We start from the raw sequence: 18,821 nt of genomic DNA, 5'->3' as shown, positions 1-18,821 counted from the left end.
AAGTACTCCTTTTCTTTTAGCCAGGGATCTGACAGTCAAGGTGTGCCCCTTCTGCCCTTGATGCTCTCGCCCATAATGGGATGCTTCAGCGAGAACTTAGCACACTGCACTGCTGACAATCCTTGAAGCAGACTTAACTCAAGCTCACTCTTCCGCAGCTGAGTTATGCAGGGCTAACGACTCAGTTAGACCTGGCCTACTGAAGTCAGAAGCAGATGGGGACAGGTTTGGAACAACCTCAAACTTGGAGGTGCTCACACCTGGGGTGTTGGTTGGAGCTCATCTCTAGCTTACAGCATTAAAGCAGCATGCACAGTGAGAGGATCTATTGCGTGAGAAGCACTCTTGTGTAGTGACCCCCTTGGACCACAGTCATCCGTCTTAGGTACTTACACAGCCCTGGTTACAGATGGGGAGCCAAGGGACAGAGAGACTCAGGGCCAGAGTTAAAAAAGGTCTAGAGGCACCCAACTCCCACTGAATTCACGTGACCTGCTCAAGGTCAGGCAGCAAATCCCTGGTAGAGCTGAACCCATCTTCTGCATCCCAGGCTGGAGACCTACCCGCTGGAGTCCTAACCACTGGGGTATCCTTCCGCCTACCCACGTCAAAGAAGTTCCCCTTTCCTCACAGGTGTGGCTACAGGTTCACATTACAATGCTGAATGTCATCCCGTGTTTGGCTGTTCCAAGATTCCCCAGGACCAAGATCAGCCAGGTGTACTGCACTCTGTAGCCATGCTGGCAGGATATGAGCAGACATCAATACTTACTCCCAAGAAGATTCCAGCTCTGTGAATCTGGAGGATTTCCATGGAAGTCAGTGGAGTCATGCTGCATTTATGTCTGGGTAACTGAAGGCAGAGTTTGTCTCCCCGTATTACTGAGTGCCCCGCCCAGACCTCTCACTGAAATATTAGCCTGCATCACCATGGCAATATTTACAGAAAGACATTTATTGTAGTTCATGGCAAAACCTTGATAATTGATGCTTGAAATGAGCTTACTGAAGAAGAATGGGAGGATGGTCGAAGTTAAATGTGACACAGCAATCGGTCTCAACCTGTACAGCAAAGAGAGATCCCAAACAGCTGCCCAATCAGAAATAGGCTGCATGCAGAGAGGTTACATTGGACTTATTGCAGGATGGTATTTTGGTGAATTAGGTTAAAGACAACAATGTTTAATGCTCAAAGCTGCTCACGCAATGTGGACGCAGAGTTCCCACTCATTTCAAATCAGGCAGCTTTGAAAATCTTAGCCATAATTTTTAAGTGAATGTGGTGCTTGTGAAGAACAGAAGGTTGGCAGAGCCAGCACCCTCTTCCTCCAGTTACACCTTTCAGTCTCAGAGAGACCCTCACCACCTCCAAAGGGTAACTCGATCTCCATACCCAGCTCTTGGCCTTTCCGCTACGCAAAAGTGCAGAGACAGATTCTCTTCTCAGTTGCACTCTGAGGTTACTCCACTGGCTTCATAAACAGAATGGGGAGCAGAATTTGGTCTATCGATGTTGTAATTTACTTAATTCTATAGAATACTTCAAACCAGAGATGTATTGTTATGTTATTGGTTTTTCTAAATGTGAAATCCTATTAGAACTACCCTTGTGAGGCAAAGTGGGACACGGAAATAGAGACCATGTGAAAAAGGAGGGAGCTACTAAGGTGCGAAAGTCATTCCCTTACAATCCTTCCAAATTGTAATCTATTTACAAAACAAATTCTTTGCAAGCAACTCCTGGAGGTACAGATCGCAATTTTTAAAAAATTAAAATACATTAAGAACCCATCTCCCAAAGCTCTTTCAAAGGAGAGCTTGTTACAGAATACAACGTTTGTCAGATTCACACTTGGAATCCTGCTGACAATTTCAGAACATTGTCAAAGGGGAAATTGAAAAGAAATGGAAAAGTAGCCAGAGCAATCCAGTGACTGGCTCCCAGGAGGAGGCTCAGGAGATCTGGATTCTTTTGCCAGTGCTGCCACTGAACAGTTGTGCAACCTGGAGCAAGTCACCCCCTTCCTCTATGCCTCAGTTTCCCTCTCTGTGAAATGGGGATATTAATTCTTACCTTCCACTTTGAGATCTATGAAAGACAATTAATACAAGAGCAAAGTATTATTATTTATTATGGCATAGCATGATTTCAAAATACGCAATGAGGAACGATTACGTAATGGGATCTCCAAAACACGCACTGACTCTTTAAGATCACCACATACACACTGAATACTACAAACCCTGAATATTAAACAAAGCCCCAGAGGTTCAGATTATAACTCCCTGCCAAGGGAAATTGGGTTTTACAGCTATCAGAGCAGTAGCCGTGTTAGTCTGGATCAGCACAAACAACAGCTAGTGCATCAGACGCACAGACAAACTGACACAAACAATGGGGCAGATTATGACCTCAGGCACTCCAGGGTAAATTCATTGATCTCAGTTATCTGGCTTCACAGACTCCAGGTTTATACCCGCATTGAGATCAGAAACTGACTCAACCTCTCAATACAACATCAAGAAGCTACATAACCTGCCTTCCTTATTTCCTCTCTCTCAGTGAGGTGGAACTTTATGACAATGCTTCCACCATCAGGTATAAGATAAAGGGCCAAATTCTGCATTGGACTTGCACGCAGTGCAACTCAGGAAGGATACACAGGGTGCAGAGTTTGGTCACCAGCTGTCATCTATGTCTTTGTACCGAGTTTGATCTTCTCATTTGTGCTCTTGCTCAGAAGTCTGAAGACAACTCCATGTGGCTAGCTGCATCAAACGTAAGAGGCTTGTCTTCACTTTCACGGCATTCCGTAGTCTGTCCCCACCTTACCTATCGTCTTCATTCCCTTGCGATCTGCTGACGCTCCTCTCCGCTCGATACCAGCCTCCACTGTACACTTTCAAACCCTCGCTGTTATGCTTTCTCCAATGCTGCCCCCAGAAACACATCTGGGAGGAGCTCCCCACCTATATCTTCAAAACTACCTCATTATCCTCTTTCAAACTCCTCCCATGTGCCAGCCAGGTAAGCCCTCTACGCTGGAGGAATTCCCCATGGCCTGGCTTTACGTGTCCTAAACACCCCTTTCCCTGACTGCCCGGGGGCTGGGGCACCCTGGTAAAGGGTGTGGGGCTGGAGTAGGAGCCTCCATGGGCACAGCCTGTGCACGGGCACAGCCATGGCAGAGCTGCCTTCAGGATGGCCCAGGTGGGGCTGGCGAGTTACTGCCCCGGGGGCACATGGCATGCCGAAGAGGGCGGGTAAAGGCAGGGAGGAGCCATGGCTCTGCCCAGCCTGCATGCCAGATGGGGGAGCAGGCTGAACCCCGCAGCAGGGTGCAAGAGCTGCTGCCCTTCCCCATGCCCCAGGGAAATTGGGCCTTTCACAGGATGAATCCTTTGACTGCTCTCCCAGGGTGGTACGGCTCCACCTTGCCCCCTATGTCGCCCAGGGAGCCTCCTCCTGCCAGCGCCAAACCTGTCCCATGCACTGACAGGTAACAGCCCTTCTGCACCTGCCTCTGCAGCCATTGACGGGGCGGGAGGACCAACAACCCTAAGGCTGCGCAGCTGTGAGACAGGGCTGGGGACCGTGGCATCCCCTAGCTGTGCTCCCCAGGCAGAGAGAGCCAAGAGGAGGCTGGGTGCTGTATTTCCTCTGTGCTGTGTAGTTTTCAAGGCAGGGCTCTGCTGTACATCGACACGTTACCCAGCACACGAGGCAAGGACCCTCCTTTCAAAGCACATGCAGCCCCCGAAGGAGATACAGTATCCCAGGCTGGGGGGCCACGTGGAGACAGGCTCCCCCAGCAGTAACTCCAGGAAGCACCATGCCTGGAATGGCTCCAAGGTTGTTGGCTGCTGCACCACCCTGGAAGATGGGGAGGTATCTTTTCCTTTCTCCACTCCCCCATCCCTGCCCACTTTGGAGAGGCTAATGCTGGTAGAAACATGGTCATTGCACTCAGCGGAGTGTGAGAGCCACACTGCGTCTAGCTCCTTGTGCTTCCCTCCCCACTGTACCCATGCATGGAGGGTCACACACAATCTTTCCCAGTGCCAAGTACCTCTGTAGCTAGCAGCCCTGAGAGTCTAGTCTACTTTCTCCTCAAAGATTTAATGGAAAACTTTAAATCCAAGAAGCGCAGGAGATTAACATTTGTTTAATCTCACAAGTCTCAGGCAGAAGAATACCATCTCTGTGGTAATTACCCGCAGAGCTCCCATCCACATCAGGAATCTGTGCATAGCTCCCACGCGCTCTTATCAATAATACATGTTGTGTGCCGCCCTGGAAGCAGCCAAGCAAAGGAGCTCCTTAGAAACAGAAGTCAGCCCTTTGGAGTCGTCAGGAAGAAAGCAGCAGAGGGACAGCAAGGTTTCCCATCTTCCTGTCATGTCTTGTTTGCATCACCAGAGTGTTCGCGTTTCAGAAAGCTTTTAGCACGAGGCTGGGGCTCGTGTAGGCATCCAGGGGGTTGGAGAATGCGTTGCTGTGAACGTCAGGATCACTTGAACTTCCTGAGATTCAGAAGTAAACTCGTGGAAACGAACCTCCTGAAAGCCTCTCTTTGTCCCTGGGGCACATCTCCTCCACACTTTAAGTGGCATCAGCACTCCAGGAGGTGGCAGAAAACCCTTCCTAATGGCCAGGATGGCCCAGCACCAAATCAGCCCCCAGCCTGGGGATTTCAAAATCTGAGCTTTGTTTGCTTTCACTGTTTCAGGGCCTGATTCTGCCAGCCTTCCTCACACTGAGTGATACCTTCCTCCATGAAAGGAAGGGGGCAACATGCCGAGGAAGGTACTAAGAACAGCAGAATCTGGCCCGAAGCGAATGCAGCATCCCACTTACAGGGGCCTCCGCTTTCCCAAGTGCCTGTGACCGCATCCTCTCTCCCCACCACTGCTATGGGAACGAGGGCAAGTCCTTAGCTATCTAGATCACACTTCTCCCAAGTATCCGTTGGGAAAGGCGCTGGGCTCAGCACAGAGCAGTTAAAAAAACAAGCAAGCAAAAGCAGCCGCAGGAGGACACTGGAATATGCAATCAGAGAAAGCATGAGGCAGGGAGCGAACTGAATGAGAGCCCCGGGAGTGAACAAGTGAGAGCAAATTCGAGCAGAAAGCAGCCTGATACACCACAAAAGGACTGATGAGCTCCAGTCGTGAACAGAAGCAGCTGTCAATTTACTAGACCCAAGAGAAATTGGCAGAGCGATAACCGAGCATCAGCGAAAGCTGCTTTTGATCCTGGAAAGTACTGACCAGACCAGACGTTCCAAGCATTGACCAAAATGGTCTCTTCTGGCCTTACTATCTATTAAATCATCTTCCACCTGTGACCCCTTCCCCCCCCCATCACTTTTTTCTTCTGTGACTTAAAAATCTCCACTTTCTCCCCTCCCATGCCCCCGGAGCCCAGAATTCTGGGTGTCACATCCTGAACACGATTTCAGAAAAATCAAGTTAAAAAACACCACCACTTTTGACAGTATATATCATAAGAACTGTTTTTAAAGTGCCTTGTGTATGGCCATAAAAATCACCATTTACTGTCAGAGCATATTGATTTATTTCACTTCTTTAAAATATATTGAGTAGACCTGGTCAAAAAGGTTTTCAGCAGACCACTTTCCACGAGAAAACAGAGTTTCATCAAAATCAAAATGGTTCCTGGTTCAATTTGACATTTTCTACAGGCTAAAGGCAAAATGAATCATTTCAACATTCTCATTTCACTTTTACTTTTTCATTATATTAAAAATTTCAATGTCATATATTTATGTTTTACGATATAACATGGCATGTTATATTTAATATTTTATATTATATTTTGATATTGTTGAAGCCAAATGTTTTCAAAATTTCTGAATCAGTTTTTTTCAGAATGAAAACAAATTTCAAAATGTCGGCATTTCCCAGGGAATGCAAATCCTGGTCTCCAACCAGCTCCATTATTCAGATAAAAAGGAGGACTTGTGGCACCTTAGAGACTAACAAATTTATTTGAGCATAAGCTTTCGTGAGCTACAGCTCACTTCATCGGATGCATAAAGTGGAAAATACAGTGGGGAGATTTATATACACACAGAACATGAAACAATGGGTGTTACCATACACACTGTAACGAGAGTGATCACTTAAGGTGATTACCAGCAGGAGAGCAGGGGCCGGGGGGGGGGGGGGGAGGAACTTGTGTAGTGATAATCAAGGTGGGCCATTTCCAGCAGTTGACAAGAACATCTGAGGAACAGTGTTGGGGGGGGGGGTGGAGATAAACATGGGGAAATATTTTTACTTTGTGTAATGACCCATCCACTCCCAGTCTCTATTCCAGCCTAAGTTAATTGTATCCAGTTTGCAAATTAATTCCAATTCAGCAGTCTCTCGTTGGAGTCTGTTTTTGAAGTCTTTTTGTTGTAATATTGCAACTTTTAGGTCTGTAATCGAGTGACCAGAGAGATTGAAGTGTTCTCCAATTGGTTTATGAATGTTATAATTCTTGACATCTGATTTGTGTCCATTTATTCTTTTACATAGAGACTGTCCGGTTTGGCCAACGTATATGGCAGAGGGGCATTGCTGGCACATGATGGCATCTATCACATTGGTAGATGTGCAGGTGAACGAGCCTCTGATAGTGTGGCTGGTGTGATTAGGCCCTATGTTGGAGTCCCCTGAATAGATATGTGGACACAGTTGGCAGAGGTGCGGGGAGAGAAAACCTGGATTTGTGCTGGAAATGGCCCACCTTGATTATCATACACATTGTAAGGAGAGTGATCACTTTTCATAAGCTATTACCAGCAGGAGAGTGGGGTGGGGGGAGAAAACCTTTTGAAGCGATAAACACCCATTTTTTCATGGTCTGTGTGTATAAAAACATCCTCACTGCATTTTCCACTTTTATGCATCCGATGAAGTGAGCTGTAGCTCACGAAAGCTTATGCTCAAATAAATTGGTTAGTCTCTAAGGTGACACAAGTCCTCCTTTTCTTTTTGCAAAGACAGACTAACATGGCTGCTACTCTGGTACCCACCTTAGGCATTACATAGACTCAATTACACAGCCATAGTCATGGACAAAAATATCCAGTCCAGTTTCTTAGATGAGAGTGAACCAATCCCGGTTCACTCCTGCACTGTCCCCAAGATTTCAACAACTCCCACCAAAGCTGTAGATTCACGGGGAGAAATCCTGGATCCACTGGACTCAATGGGAGTTTTGCCATTGACATCAATGGAGCCAGGATTCCACATGTAGGTTTTAAGACCAGAAGGGACCCTGGTGATCATCCGGTCCAATCTCCTGCCTAACTCTGCATTTCACCCAGCAATTCCCACATCAAGCCCAATACCTTCTGGGTGAAGTGGTGTGCAGAGCCCACTGCCACTCATACTGATCAACATAATCTTACTGTTTCCTTGTACTCCCCTCGCTGTCTGTATCCAGCTGTTGTCTCTTGTGCTACACTTAGATTGTAAGTCCTGTGGGGCAAGAACTGGTTTTTTTAATTCCATGTTTGTACAGCGCCTAGCACAATGCGGTCCCTGGTCCATGACTAGGGCAAAACAAATCAATCATATAATCATCATTAAAGTGTATCTGCGAGTCACTGGGAGATGCTCTTACCCTGTAGAGGAAGAAATGGTCCCGTGTACACTGGCATCTCACAATCTATGCTACTATTACTGTTCAAACCCATTAACCTCCATACCTGAATCAGTGCATTTTCCAGGGAGCACCTGACAGTGGGGTGGATTTTAAAGCTGCTGCTCACCACTGCCTGTCCTCCCCTGGGAGCAAAGGCCTTGGCTGGTGCCCCTGCCCCTTTGGGCTCAGGGGTATAAGCCACACCCGCAGGGTTAAATTAAGTCCTATGTACTTTCCTCCTTTTAAAATGAAGTTCTGTAACTAGTGGAATGGGTTAATGCTGGCTCTTAAATAATTCTACCAAGCCACTTATTCCCAAGTGACTTGTTAATTCTGCTGCTGCATTCTGCCATTTGCACAATGGTGCCCGGGAACAGCCTGCCTCTGGCAAAGGGGCATACTGAATGGTGGTTTAGGAAAGGAGCTCTGTCTCTGACATACTCTCCTGAAGTCCTGGTGTCTGATCCAGTTACACCGGCCCAGATTTTAGTTCATTGGTTGTAAGCGCATATGGAGAAGTGGGCCACAGGAGGCCTCTCCATTGTGCCAAACAGGCAAGAGAAAGTAGCAAGAGGGGCGTGGAGGGACCAGCATACCTCCTGTTCCCAGCTGCATTCTGCCTGCCTGTGTTCTCTGGATCTACAATGCCTTTGGGCACTAATGTTGGCGAGATGCCCCTCTCTATGATAACCTTTGGGTTGCACAGACTGTAAGCCCCTGGGAACAAGCATATTGCCTCTCCCACGCTCTCTGCGGCACTGAAAAAAACTGTCAACATGCAGCAAATCACAGTAATGACGAATTGGCAGCAGTAAAAGCAGAACTGGTGGCCCTATCCCTGGGCGCAGAGTGCACTGTCTAGAGAGAATGCTGGTCGACTCAGAGCTTTCCCTGCAGTAACAATTAGTCCTCAGACAAGTTTGGCTAAGATGCTGATTTAACTTAAACGCCGAGTGACCTTTAGCCCTAAATGCTAACGCCCACACTACAGAGGGTGCTCAGGGATGCAGATTCAGCAAAGCACCTAGGCTCATGCTTAAGTGCTTTGCTGAACTGGGACCTGTGTAAGCACATTTAATCTCCTATGGCCAGATTCTGCAACCATTATTCATGCTGAGTTGTACTTTACTCCACTGATTTCAATGGAGCTACTTACACACAAGGTACCACACAATGTCAGTAAAGGTACCAGGATCTGGCCCTTATGTCCCAAGGGCTCAGGATGGCTAATAACTATGAGGCAGGAGGCCTAGGAGTTAAACACCACTGATCTGACTATCCTTGTCTCTGGTAAGTGGGTGGACGAGACAAGATCCGAGACCAATGTCCTTTCACAGAAGCAGAGAAACTGGAGGTGGTCCAGGCTCCCATCCATGTCTGTTCCCTACAGCTATGTTCTCCACTGGCTTAATCAGTACAGTTTCAAATATCTCAAGCACTTTGGACTTCTACCGCTTCCCTTGATCCAACAGCAAAAGAATTCTCATCACTGAAAAGTTTCCCATTGCCCATTTCCATCCTCTTAGTTAGATGGGTTTGCACCCTAAGCTATTCCCCTCTGTCCTAGGTCTTTTCCATCTACCTGTCGATGACTGCTCTCACCCCCAAACCTTTCGTCAGTGTCTGCCAAAACCATCCCTATTCACTTGTTTTATTCTTTCCATCTTTGAAGACAGTGGTAGCAGAACACAGATCCAAACCACCCTTCTGACAGAACTGACCTCAATCAAATATGTCCTCTTTTTTAAAACCTTCTCTCCACATAAAACAGAGTATTGTACCCAGGAAGGGTGATATTTATCCTCCTTTCGCCACTAGGGAAGATCTTAACTTCAGTTGTGTCTCTGATGCCCAGGAATTATGGGTAGCTCTCACTTGTGGAAGATAGACACCCCCTTCACAGGCGAAATAGTCCATGTACATATTATACTGGAATTCAACACAGCAAACCAGTAAGCCCTTGAGATGTTGCAGAAATGTGGAGAAGTGGGGAGATGGGAGAATATAGGGGGACCTAGGCTAGCATAACATTCCCTTCTGTCCCCGCCAACAGAAATAAAAGGGACGGCATTCAGGTTGATGTCCCCAGTCTGAATCAGGCACCATAGGATCTTGAACCTGGGTCTCCCACATTACAAGTGAGTGCCCTGTCCTCTGGGTTCTTGGCTAGCCCGTGGAGGAGTGCTCTCCTTCACACATCAGAAATTCCATCCTGGGCCTGAAAAGCCTTTCCCAGTAAAGTTTAATTGAAACATGATTCCGTGAAAAGTTTTGGTTCCAACAAACAGCATCTTCTGGCACACAAACCTTTTGTTGGAAAGTTCTGGACCAAGTCAGCGTATGTCTGCCTTGTTCTCATCCCTTCTACAGGGCTCAGTTAGAGACACTTGATTGTATAACAATAGCTGAGGAGAAATCCCTGAGCAAACATGGAATCCTTTACACAAAGGCACAATTCTTTAGGGTCCTGCTTAAGTACTTTGCTGAATGAAGTGCTTCATTTGGAACACGTGCTTAAATCCCACTGATGGCTTGAATCCCACAGATTCAGTGCAGTGTGGAGAATGGAACTTCCAGTTCATGAAATATTTCAAGATTTGGCTTCATTTCAAATTGGAATGAAACTGAACATCTCAAAAGGGAAACGTTAAAAAAATTGATTTGCATGTTATTTTGCATTATATTATAATGCCTAATTTTTAAAAAATCAAAACAAAGTAACTTCAAGATGAAAAATCAAAACTTTTGATTCCAAAAATGTCAAAATGGGACATTTCAATCTTGTCAGACCCCTCTCCCTCCCTCCCCCCGCCCCGGTCTTGTTCTAAAATGAAATTCTGGCAAAATCACCCTGATTTATATATATGTATATATAAGTGTATATATATGCACCTAAGTGCTTTGCACTGGGACTAAATGTGAAAGAGGCCCAGTTCTCTACTGCTGCTTGCCCTTGGATTGGAATAATGCCCCTGAACTCAGTGGGAATTATTCTCAACCTGCAGGGAGGAGAGGATGGTGCCCCCATGTACATTAATACCTCAATCTGTGCTATTATTAAATGAGACAGGGAATAGCCAGCCAGGAAATCAGGGTTATGTCCTGCTGCTACTGTCCTTGTCCTCTGAAACAGCATCATGGAAGCCTCGGCCCTCCCTTGAATAACCAACCACCCCAGCTGGAAAGTAGGTTTAAAACTAGTTCATCTGAAAAGCCGGATGCACTGGGCAGCACAGTGCTGATCCTACTTCTTGAGCCTCCTGCCCAGCACTATGCTCAGTGTGTTATTAGAATACAGGCCCCTCAACTGAGAAGTGAAATGAGGAGTTACGACATTACAATGTTCTGTCAATCCCTCCTTGTCTGGAGAGCAGAGGAGCTGCGCTTGCCAAGTCAGGTCAGACCCCTTTTTAAAGACCATCAGTCATAACTCCGTACGCACATCTGCCACGTCCTAATTGGCCAGTTGGCACTTGCCATCCCTGGCGTCACCTGCCTTTCTCTATGCACCAGCAGAAATTAACAGAGCCAACATTGGAGCATTACAAAACTTCAGCATAATGGAGACAAAGCAATATCTGTGGAAGCACCTCAAAGAAAAAATAACCACTGTACTACTGACAGCTGTGCTTACAAGGTTCCGTGCCCCGAGAGAGCCGAGCCCCGCGGGGGCTGATCAGAAGCTACGCTTCAGGGACATCCAATACAAGGCAGGAATCAAATAACTTTTCCCAACAGAACCTCTCACACCACAAGCACCCTAGTATGCAAGGCTGAATTTGTTTATGGGGAAGTATGTAGTTACGGTGCTTAGTTGGCAGGTTTAACAGTACAGACCTTTTGGGGGGATGAAGTAAAGTGTAACCACTAGAGGTCAAAAGTGGCACATACTTCAGTGTTAAAAGATACACCAGCCAATTACAGGAGCAATGTAGTGCCAATTGATTTTAGCTGATGACCTTGAAATAGCACAGATAATATTGCAATAACCCTAGAGGAGCCGTGGTAAAACAGTTATGACAATACAGGCAGATAAAAGCCCTGTTAATATACACACTTCCCTGGATGCTTGTTTGTTATTATGCAAGACATGTTTGTTATGCAAAAGGACAGAACAGAATAAAAAGGCGTAGAAGGAGCAGAAATGAAAGATACACGGAGCGCATAGGTGACATGGGGGTTTGTTGTTGTTCAGGTTTTTTTGTTATGCATAATCCTCATTCCTTCATTAGCAGTGATCTTTGCAGGGATCTGAGCAGTAATTCCCTGCATTGCAAACGACACATTTTATACAGTAAACGCACACTGCACCCTGGGAAGAAGCCCAGGTTTTCTTCATGGCAAGTCTGTTAGAGTTTTCATAACCTTTCCAATAAATAATGGATTACGATTTCCCATTTCAAAAATGCTTAGGATTCCGAGTTAAACGACGGAGGATGTGTTATGGCAGTTCATTCTTTCCAGTGGAAACAGAAGTGTTATGTACTTGGGACCAGACTGGTCCCAGCTCTAACTCCACTGAATTATACACAACAGAGAGAGAGAGAGAATTTCCGTGTATGCTGAGCAATCCAAGGAGCCTGCAGAGGAACTTTTGCTCCACATGGGCTTTCACTGTAAAAGAACAATGCTCGGCACTTTTCACGTGCAAAGCACGTTGCGGACATTGTTTGTATTACCACAGTGCCGACAAGCTCCAGCCATGGACCAGAACCCCGCTGTGCTAGGCGCTGTACAAACACAGAGCAAAAAGATGGTCCCTGCCCCAAGGAGCTTATTAACTACTTCATCTGCACCACACCCCTGTGAGGAACATAGGTACCCCATTCTACAGCTGAGGAGCCTAAGAGTTAGAGGTTACGTGACTTTTCCAAGGTCACTGAGGAGTCAGTGTCAGAGCTGGGGCAGATGTAGCCTAGTAGTGGCTCAAGAACTGTACTTATCCCATTTGTATCTATGGAATACATGTGGGTGTGGTATAAACCGTTATCAGCATGAGTCTGGGCTGAATGTCTGAGTCACGAGAGGAGAATCCAGGGGTGGGTGATGGCATTCTCTTAAACAGACGCTGAGAAAACCTTTATGCACTTTCATGTTGTTTGCAGCTACTCCACATCACAGGAAAACTCCCTAGGGAACAAGCTGGAGAGTTTGTGAACAAGTTCTGGGGACTAGATTTTACATTCCTCCATCTGAAAAGCCAGATGCCTTAATTAACCAGGGAATGATTTTCACGGGTGCTCAGCATCCAGAGCTCCAGCAGCTTTCAGCGTCAGCGATCTGTGCTTCTCAGAAAGCAGGTCCCATGAGTCCCTGCAGACAGGGTACAGAGGGAGTCCAACTTTTCTATACCGAAATATGTGATGACTACAGAATTTGAAATGTTGGACCTTTCCAGGACTAGAAGCAAGTATTGGTCCCTCAGTGAGAATTTGGGAGTCTTTACTTTCTGGTGGGAAAAGTGTCCGATTTCTAAGCCACAAGACTTTGGGCTTCACTCTTGTGATGTTTAAATGCAGAAAGCCTGTTAGTGGCCCAGGGCTGAATTCTGCCTGTTCAAGACCTCAGGCAATGGGAAATTCTATATAATTTCCTGCACTTCTCCCCCGAGTAGTACCCCTCCCCCCTCAACAAATGCACACAATGCATTATTAACCTATGGAACTCTCTGCCACAAGATATCACTGAGGCCAAGAGCTCAGTCGGATTCAAAAGAGGATTGCACATTTATACGGCTTATGACCGCATCTCTAATGGCATTAGGCAGGGTAAATAGATATGGTTAAGAGTTATAAGTCCTTCTCTTGCCCAGCCCTAACTGACAGGGGTTGGGGAAGGCACTTCCCTTGAGGGCTGGTTATGCGAAAGTTGCACTCAAAGGGGCTTCTTGCATCTTCCTCTAATGCAGCTGGTGCTGGCAGAGACCAACTAACCCAGCCTCTACCTGAAGCCCTGGCCTGATTTGGTAGAGCAATTCCCGGGCCAGATTCTTTTCTGGTGTAAGCAGATGGAACGCTATGGAAGTCAGTGGAGCGCTGCCCATTTACTGCAGAGAATTTAGTCTCCTGAGAGAGAAGGAGGAAGCATTTCCCTGGCCAGCTGGTTTATTTGGAACCAGCGACAGGGCTCAGATAAATCCGGGGGAGACGGATCAGCAGACAGGGAGGAGCTGGGTGAGTGAACAAAGTTAACAAGAAGTATTAGTCCCTTATTCCAAATCACTGATCACTGCCCTAGAGAAACCAGGCATGTGCCTGTCTGCAAGTTAAACATGCCAGAGGCGGAGAAAAGCTGTGTCTTGTGGTCTTATAAGCAAAAGAGTAAAGACACAGTGGTTAGTATGGGAGACAGGACCTGAAGGAGCCTCTGAGAGCCATACACAGGTGCCCCATGCTGACCCCTGCCCCTCGTGAGAAGCAGCAGCTGCAGCTGAGATACAGAGGAGCCATTAACAGCTTAATTCAATCCAGCTACAGACCTCGGTTCAATCCTTTATCTTTGATGCTTAGAGGCATTTCAACCCACAGTCCTTGCTGTTAAGACGACCCAGCTCGAAATACCAGGCCCCATTTTCCTCTCACTTCAGGCCTGGTCCAAAGCCCAGGGAAGACGCCCGTTGAGTTCCGTGGGCTTTGGGTGACGCCTACGCTGCTGTCAGTCCGTCACAGCTCCCCCGAGACAACGGAGTCAGCCCAGCAGAGAGCTGGTGTGGGAGGGAAGCCAGGCCCCGTGAGCCACGTCTCCTTGGGACGCGAGGGCCACGGAACATCCATGCACAGCACACAGGAGTTTGCTTCCCCGTTACGTTTTGTTCATGAAAGAAACAATTTAATTCTTATTGTTGCAGACACCACCAAGCTGAAAACCATCAAAACCACAGCATGTAACCATGCCCATGCCAGCCGTCCTGCTAACCCCTGACCATTCTGGGGGATTCTTAGTGTAATATCGGGGATAATGGAATCAGAGTAAAGCTCTCAGCTGGAGGTACTGGGCCAAATCCTCAGCTGGAGGTACTGGACCAAACCCTCAGCTGGTGTAAATCAGCAGCGTTCCATTAGGCTGTACTCATCTGCAGCACCGGACGATTGGCCCGCTAATTGTAAGGGAATTTGTTTGACTGAAGGGAAAGCTCCTCCTTGCTTTTAAGGCACTCCATCCTGCCTCCCAGCCACCACCTCGTTTTCTGGCCTTCCCTGTCTCCCTCCGGCTCCTCCTCAATCCTTCACACGACTTCACGAGTGTCACTGAGAGAGCCTTCTTGTCTGCAACTCGTGTTGTCTGGGGCTGCTGCCCCTTAGCTCTTCCTGAATCATTTGTCCTGGATTGCTTCCCATATTTGTGGATGGAGCTGGTCAAAAAAATGGACACAATTCTGAAAGATTCCAGGGACATTTTTTCCCCATTTCTGTCCGAGTTTTCCGACCAGCTGTATTTACAAAGCTCTTAACTGCTCTCCTTCCTTGTAATTCTTTTACTCTGCCAAGAATTCTGAGCTCTAGCTTCTCTGAAGGGCCCCGTACAGAAGTAGGGATTCTATTGTGCAGAATGCCACTTCTGTTTAAGTCACACAATCCACATACCCTGTACAGTTGATCTCAAGAATTAGTTATTTGCATTACCACAATGCCCAGGAGACCCAGTCATGGATCAGGACCTATTGCACTGAGTGGTGTGCAGACACAGATCCAAAACAGGATGGTCCTGATCCCAAAGAGTTTGCAATTAAGTAAACTATTTATATTGGTAACCACACCAACAGTAATAATAAATAATAATACCAACAACAAGCTCTTATATAGCTCTTTTCATCCATGGATCTCTAAGTGCTTTACAATGAAGGTCAGTATCATGGTAAATTGAACAGATTTATTTAAAGGGGCACAACTAATGAGACCTAATTTACACTTAAATGTATTGAGCTGTGAAAGAAAGGGATGTTTCTGACATACCAGAGAGCTGACTCATCTAGCCCTCTCTTGGTCTTGACAGCTACCCAGTTCTGAAAACTAAAAAGCGATCCCCAAATACACAGCCACACTGGCATAATGACTTGTAATCCCCGAACAGTGAGCTCCACCAAGCTATGCTGAGCGCCCTAGGTAAGACATGGGAGGCAGCTGTTCGGCACTGCTCGGTAGTGGTGCGGCCTCAGCTGGAGTACTGCATCTAGTTTTGGACAGCACACTTTGAAAAGGATGTGGAAAACTGGAGAGAAGCCAGAGGAGAGCAACAAACATGATGAAAGGTTCAGGAAACCTGACCTATGAGGAAAGGTTGAACGAACGGGGCATGTTTAGACCACGTCTACACTAGCGAGCTTACCGTGGGGCAGCTGTACGATGCAGCGGTGCTGCTGTCAGATCGCTCACGCAGCCGCTCTGTGCTGGCGGGCGAGCTCTCCTGTCGACCTCATAAAACCACCTCAACAAGCAGCGGTAGCTACGGCGGCAGGAGACAGCGCTGTGCACACAAGCAGCACAACTTATATCATTTGGTGGGGGGGTCCACACCCCTGAGCGACAAAAGTTTTGCCAACATTAGTGGTAGTGTAGACATCGCCTCAGTCTTGCGAAGAGAGGGCTCAGGAGGGACCTGATAACAGTCTGCAAATATAAAAGGGATGTCATAAAGGGGACGGTGATCAATGGTTCTCCATGACTACCAAGGGTAGGACAAGGAGGAATTGGCTTAGTCTGAAGCAAGTTTTTAAGAACAGATTAGACAGAAGACCTCTCTGGGATGGGCCTAGGTGTACGTAATCATGCCTCCTCACTGGCGAGGCGCAGGGAATGGACTAGGGGATCTTCAAATTCCCTTCCAGCCCGGCACTTCTGTGACATTATCGCCCCGCAGGGTAAGAAGGGGAAATAGGAGTTATTTGAGTGGTTTAAAACTGGAGCGCTTTGTCCCGTCGAGATCATACCATAAGGAACAACCCTGACCTGGTCAGGGAGCAGAGCGAGGGGGTGACGAGGCCGTTTACACTCCCGACTGCTCGGACTGTGATTACAGCACGCGAAGAGGCTAATCCAGGGTCTGAGCTCTGATCCCACAGCGCTTACACAGGCATCCACAAAGTGATTTCATCTCGCAAACAGAACGTCACAGAGGAAACTACAGGAGAAGCTGATCGACAGCTCCCAGAAGGAGGAAAAATATGCGTAAGAGCCACAGACCCACTGGGCACCTTGTCCTCATTGGGAAAGCGAACGTGTTCACTGGTGCCACGTTTTCTCCTTCAAGTCGCGAGACACAGGTTCGCATTCAGTCCTACAGTACCTGCTCCGACCAGAATTCCTAAGATTCCAGGGTGGTGGGACAAGACGACCCCAGAGCTGTTTCAGTCCATGCGATAGCAAACGTGCTGTCCTTCGGTCGGGAGGTAACTAGGGGCAGCTCTGCATCAACCAGTGGTTTAAAGTGCCACCTTTGGCCCTAGAGGTTATGGCGATAGCCACATTACAGATCAATTAGCCAGTTACCGAAAACCAAATTATGCTATTTCCTATTCAGTGGTTCTATCCTCAGTCCCCCATCCCAGCCACACACACACGTTTTTAAGTCAGAGTACCAGCAGAATTACAGTACTCTGGATCCACACTGGAGTTAGTGAGGTCAGAGTCTGGCCCATAGACTCTACAAATATCCGAATGGAAAATTTATCAACAACAATTTCCTTGTCACATAGCACAGTGTGAAGTTATTTCAAGCGTAAAATATTTCTAGCAAAGAACTGCCTTATTTAGTAAATCATTGTGAATCACTGATTTACTTCAAATGAGAATCTGATGAATAACCTCATGCTTTTTTCAGAGGAACAGCCGTGTTAGTCTGTATTCGCAAAAAGAAAAGGAGTACTTGTGGCACCTTAGAGACTAACCAATTTATTTGAGCATGAGCTTTCGTGAGCTATAGCTCACTTCATCAGATGCATACCGTGGAAACTGCAGCAGACTTTATATACACACAGAGACCATGAAACAATATCCCCTTCCACCCCACTGTCCTGCTGGTAATAGCTTATCTAAAGTGATCATCAAGTTGGGCCATTTCCAGCACAAATCCAGGTTTTCTCACCCTCCGCCCCCCCCCCCCCCCCAACTCACTCTCCGTGGTCACTTTGGATGGGCTATTACCAGCAGGAGAGTGAGTTTGTGTGTGGGGGTGCGGAGGGTGAGAAAACCTGGATTTGTGCTGGAAATGGCCCAACTTGATCACTTTAGATAAGCTATTACCAGCAGGAGAGTGAGTTTGTGTGTGTGGGGGGGGGGGCGAAGGGTGAGAAAACCTGGATTTGTGCTGGAAATGGCCCAACTTGATGATCACTTTAGATAAGCTATTACCAGCAGGACAGTGGGGTGGGAGGGGGTATTGTTTCATGGTCTCTGTGTGTATATAATGTCTACTGCAGTTTCCACGGTATGCATCCGATGAAGTGAGCTGTAGCTCACGAAAGCTCATGCTCAAATAAATTGGTTAGTCTCTAAGGTGCCACAAGTACTCCTTTTCTCATGCTTTTTAATGCCATCTAAGAAAGTTACTGGGGAATTCATCAGTAAAATGTGTCCCATAGATCCTTCATACTGTGTTAAAAAGACCACTCATATACAGAGACATTCTGCTCAGTTACACTGGGGTAAATCCACAATAACTCCATCAAAATAAGCAGAATTACTGTGGTGTGGAGAACAGGACCTATTATGATCAGGTACACTGGTGTATATCAGGGTATCTCTGTGAAGGCAATGTGTGGTCGCACTGATGTAAAACCAGATTAGATCCAGCAGATTCAGTAACCTAACACAGCAAGACCTGAGTTAAGTGACCATCCAAAGGCGCAAACAGATGTGTGCCTTCAACTAAAGGTCGAAGAATACTGCCCTGAGACTACATGGAGATAGCTGGAGGTAGTTGCTAAAGACAGGAAAGAGTCTATTTGACAGTGGACCTTATGACAGCTCCTACTGTGCCAGGCTGTCCGAGGTGTTCTCAACATAGCAATGCACTTAAAAAACAGCTCTGAAATCACCAAACCGGGCAATGTACTTACTGAGCTGTAGAGATATCCCTCGCCATTCATGGCGACGTAGAGACCTGCCTTCACCCCCTGGATCGCCACCACACGAAGGCCCACGGGAATTAGATTGAAGAGGGCTGC

The 18,821-nt window shown here is 47.0% G+C and overlaps 1 protein-coding gene across 3 annotated transcripts in view; it reads right to left on the bottom strand.

Moving 5' to 3' along the window:
- Window positions 1-18,821, bottom strand: part of FGF12 (fibroblast growth factor 12) — a 281,396-nt gene that overhangs the window by 66,022 nt on the left and 196,553 nt on the right. For all 3 annotated transcript variants that reach the window (XM_073359018.1, XM_073359017.1, XM_073359016.1), the window contains exon 3: window positions 18,714-18,817. In XM_073359018.1, the coding sequence (XP_073215119.1) occupies window positions 18,714-18,817 (104 nt within the window). The remainder of the gene's footprint in view (window positions 1-18,713; window positions 18,818-18,821) is intronic.

This window comes from Lepidochelys kempii, chromosome 9 (assembly GCF_965140265.1).
Source record: "Lepidochelys kempii isolate rLepKem1 chromosome 9, rLepKem1.hap2, whole genome shotgun sequence".
Classification (NCBI taxonomy): Eukaryota; Metazoa; Chordata; order Testudines; family Cheloniidae; genus Lepidochelys; species Lepidochelys kempii.
This window is presented reverse-complemented; position numbering and strand designations above follow the sequence as displayed.